A 4,588-nucleotide genomic window follows, 5' to 3' on the forward strand; every position below is an offset into this window, starting at 1 on the left:
TAAGGACAAATAATTCAGGCAGAGAGCATAAAAGGACAACAGAAAAAGATCAACCAAACATACCCACCGAGGGAAGGACAGGAGAGTAAGCTACAGCAGCTGACTGCCAGCACCGCTATCTAGCAACAAACAAACATACACAAAAATAAAAAGCCATTGGTATGTATCTGCATTAATAGACTTTTGTTTATAAACATTGAAAAGTTTTTATTTTTTAGATAAATAGGACGGTGATTTTTAAAGTTAGGAAACTACACAACTTAAAAGCTCCGACTCTCAAAGATACTACAAGTCAGAGTTTATATTTTATTCTTACTCCAGCATATTAAGATGGCAGTTTCCTCCTTTTCATATTGCACTTAGAACTTAAGACCTTCTTGTACAGGCTACATTGTTTGCAGGTCCTAGCACCAATGCTGACATTAGAAACCAGTGTCTCAAAATACCTCCAAATGCATACAGAAAGTTTCAGGTATTGTAACTGCCATACTTAAACATAGCAACACTGAAAAAAAGTGTTCTCTTTCCAAAGCAAGAGAAAGCAGATATTCTCCAGGATTCCCTTGAAGTAGTCAGAAATGGATTAGCATTTGTGATGATTAGATACTGACAATCACATACAATTGAAATTATAACCAAGGAGTTTAGTTCATCATTGCTTTGGGCCTACTGCTTTTGAAGAGTGAATTTTGCACTGTTTTCATGTTTGGAAGGTTATTTCCATCATAGCTGGCTCAAAAATGTAGTTATTCTAAGAAGAAACAAAAAAGGACAAGAAAGAACAGATTCAATATTATTCAAAATACACAATCAAGTAGTTAGAATTAAAAACCATAGCACTGAAAAACAGAGTTGAAACTATGGCAGGAAATTCTAATGGAATTTCAGTATGACTGAAGAAATTTGCATTCATTGCATGAATGAGAAGAAGGTATCTTACTTTTCAAATTTCTGGAAGAAACATGATTATCTGTCTTACAACCTGTCTGTAGCACACACACCCCCCCCAACCTAATACCAGTTAACTGTCCCAAATACAAAGTTTCTCCTAGCATATCAGTGCTCCCTGAACACACTTTTGCATCATGTCTGGACTGACATTAGAATGGTAGTAAATTCCAATCACTTGTAACTTTAATCAAAGTAGATTTTTATAGATAGAAGAAAACACAAATGAAGTTTTGTGCAGACCACAGGCCAACACCAGCATAAGCTACTTTTGACATCATAGGAAAGAGAGTTTAAAACACCAACCCTCAGGCCATTGCCACTCCTCACTACCTACCTACTACAACATGGTAATGCTGCAGTCACTGGAAAACAGTATGCTACCATGGGAAAAAAAAAGTACCTTTTTTCCTTTAAAGGTTCACACAAACTTTATTCTTTGCTTCCTGTATTTATATCTAAACTTACTTTTGAAAAATTCATTAAAACTAGTACTGATGTAGGTATTACTTCAAAAAAAAAGAAAAAGCAAAAGAACTGTGTTAAGTGCCGTTTTTATAATCGTGTTCTGATTTTTCTTTTCACATTTACCACAAAAGTAGTATCTTCTCATTGATTTTACTCCAAGGGAAAACATTGGAAATCAGTTTTTTTGCACAGAGGAGTAAAGTCACAGACCAGAAACTTATTCCCCCACAGGATGTTTCAGATGGAGTGCTGCAATTTTGCATCATTAAGGCAAAATGAGGAATACTTCCATCAAGTGTCACACAGGACTCTCCCACTCTGGCCATTCTGATAGACCCATATTTAAAAACCTTTGTAGTTAACTTTTTTTTTAAATAGAAAACAGTCACTCTCTTCATTGCTTAACAGTTTGAAAGAAAAGGCTCTTTCAAGCCTTCACTCAGAACTTCAGTCTTATGATTAGATCAGGCATATGCAATTGCTTCAGAACAGCTACGGAAACTAGAAATTGAGCTAAGTGTCAATCAGTTGTAGTCTACTGATCTGATTAGAGGCCTTCACAAATGTTTGATGACGATTGCAAATAACAGCCAAGCAGATAGGAATGATGCAATACCCAACAGTTTTGGGGTCAGCTCTCGTACAGGAATAGAGAAACAAGAACATCTGTAAATACGGTATTAAAAATATTATAGTCCACAGCCAAAAAGGCAAGGATAGCAGTCGTACTTTTAAGGAGTGCGTCCATGTGGTTCCTTCCTGTGGTTCCTTAGGGTGTTGCTGAATGTGCTCCAGTGCTAGTTTGTTGTAAGTCTCATTGATTTCAAAGACATAATAAAAAGCTGCAGCACTCGCTAACAAGTACAACCCCACACCAATCCATCCCATCCTCTGGCGGAAGTTCATCATTCTCCATGCTCTGCACCTGGAACAAAAGGCAACATATACATTCAGTACAGTTTGGCGAAAGGGACACAGATGAAGCTTGGTGTTTGTAAGTTAACTTTTATAACTTTCCATTACGCATTAGTAAAAAGAGCGCACACACATTTTTGAAGACCCAAGTTCTCTCTACATCAGAGAAAACCATACTATTAGCCTGTTGTTGGCACAGTGGTAATTACATACAATGCTCCAGCAGTGGCTCTGGCTAGTTTAGGGCCTGCTAGCTATCAAGTTATACCAGGCTATACTCAAGTACTGTGTGAACAAAACAAATTACGAATTAGGTAAGTTACCCTATCTGCCCTCGGTGTCTCTTGCTGCAGGATGAGGATAATAAAAGACTTTTTATAAACACAGAAAGTTTGTAAAGTTCTTCGAAATCCGCAAGACAAAGATGCTACTAGCCAGCCAATAACAGGAGCATCACTGCTTGTCTGTGGTGTAGCAACACTCAGTTTTATTAAGCTCTAGCTAAGTGCCCATCTATGAACCATACAAACAGATGTTTTTGATTTGAACGCGAGAAGATAAGTACTGAAGGTATGCATTCGTACACATGTGTTTGCACACATGAAGATACTATAAGCATGTTACTTGCACCTAACTGTATTTGTGCTCTACCTGTGTCAACAGTTGCAGTATGCCTTCTGGAGGAAAAGAGATGAACATCTGTACTAGTAACTGACTCAGTGCAGAACAAACCAGACACCAATCAAATGGCATTTTTCAGAAGAAGTACAAATTACTGAAGCACCACAGACACTACTGGGCTTGATTTCAGCTGCTTTAAGATCTCCAGCTAGCCGTATGGGTGTAGGTGACCTGAAACACTCTTCCAACTAGTCACAAACACTGTAGCTGAAGCGCTTCTGCTCACACCAAGAAGTAATCACCAACTTCCCTCAAAATAGCCCTTGGGCAGGGCAGAGAGAACCGCTGCATCACTGCAGCTGGTTAGTTCTTCTAACAAATACGCTTTTTCAGATGGTTGCAGTTTTACCTTTCCTACCTTTTTTAAGAGAGGGGCAAAATTAATTTATGCAATACTATTTTAAGAAGCTATTTCAGGCTTTAAAAAAAACTAGGCAGAAATGCCTATTTAACGCATACAGAACAATAATTATTAAGTATCAGAGAGAACCATTAATTGATAAAAAAATCACTACACCTTTCTAAATCCCCCTTCCTGAGGCCAAACTAATCTGTGTTATTAGCAATCTCAAAAGGCTTCCTGATTTTCCACATCTGAAGGATATCCTCAATCCTGACCTGACAGAATGTGATCAGGATAGCCCTGCAGAAGTGGTTCTGGCCCTCACACTGCTGCATTTATGGTGGCTAAGAGTCAAACATATAGTGACAGTAAATACTTGAGAATGCCATTAATTATGCCTGTGTCAGTTATTTGTTGTTTAGCTTATCCTTCCATATCACATAACAGTATGTTTCCCTTTAATACACTGGCTTAATACTTTTAGTAGGACAATGGAAATACTTGTGTAAGAAGTTGTTGATCCAGTGGGTAAGATTTCCAGACGCCGTGTTTACCCAACGGCTAAGTCACTGTCCGTTCTTTCCAGTACTTGGGCATTTTAGAGATGGCTAACAAGTAGTCACCTTCAAATAAAATAAAACTTCAAAAGGAATGCACATATTGAAAGTACAAACACTATTACAAACCGCAGCAGATTTAAGATTATAAACATTAGTTGTTTTCTCTCCTGCCCTTGCTAGGCAGCAGCAGCCAGAAGAGGAGCCTCAGCTACGGGTTACACCGAAAGAGGCCGAGATAACGCAGAGAGATTTCTCGTTACTTTCCGTCTCAAGACACTATTTTTACTGGCAGCTCTCGGAAATACCCGCAACGGTCGTCAGAGTCATCCACCCCCGTTCCGCGGGTGCTTCGGGACTCTTCCCCCGCAGCAGGGCGCGCTAAACGGCTGCCGACGTCGCCCACAGCCCCCAGTCCCCCAAGCGCCGGACCCGCGCTCCGCTGCGAGACGAGCTCCGCCGCAACGCGACGGCTCCTTCACTGACGCCGGCAGCCCCTTACCTCCCTCTGGTGGAGAAGGAGGGAGCGGGAGGGCGACGGCAGGCGGCCCGCTCCCCTCAGCCCGCGCCGCCGCGCCGGGACGCGGAGGGGCCCACCGGCCCGCCGCGCCGCTGCCGGCCCGCTGCCATCGCCGCCCGGCCACCGCTCCGGAACCGCGGCACTTCCGGCATGGGG

At 41.3% G+C, this 4,588-nt stretch overlaps 1 protein-coding gene across 1 annotated transcript; it reads right to left on the reverse strand.

The window, feature by feature from the left end:
- Positions 1-770: 770 nt before the first annotated feature.
- Positions 771-4,588, reverse strand: LYSET (lysosomal enzyme trafficking factor). The gene is made up of 2 exons (XM_027804908.2): positions 4,415-4,588; positions 771-2,341 (listed from the first exon to the last, which is right to left on the reverse strand). The coding sequence occupies exon 2, from the start codon at positions 2,323-2,325 to the stop codon at positions 1,930-1,932; it is 396 nt and encodes a 131-aa protein (XP_027660709.1). The 5' UTR covers positions 2,326-2,341; positions 4,415-4,588; the 3' UTR covers positions 771-1,929.

The sequence above is a fragment of the Falco cherrug genome, chromosome 7, assembly GCF_023634085.1.
Source record: "Falco cherrug isolate bFalChe1 chromosome 7, bFalChe1.pri, whole genome shotgun sequence".
Taxonomy (NCBI): Eukaryota; Metazoa; Chordata; class Aves; order Falconiformes; family Falconidae; genus Falco; species Falco cherrug.

Excerpts from the sequence above, each read along its gene's own strand:
- LYSET (XM_027804908.2), bottom strand. The coding sequence starts at position 2,325 with ATGATGAACTTCCGCCAGAGGATGGGATGGATTGGTGTGGGGTTGTAC.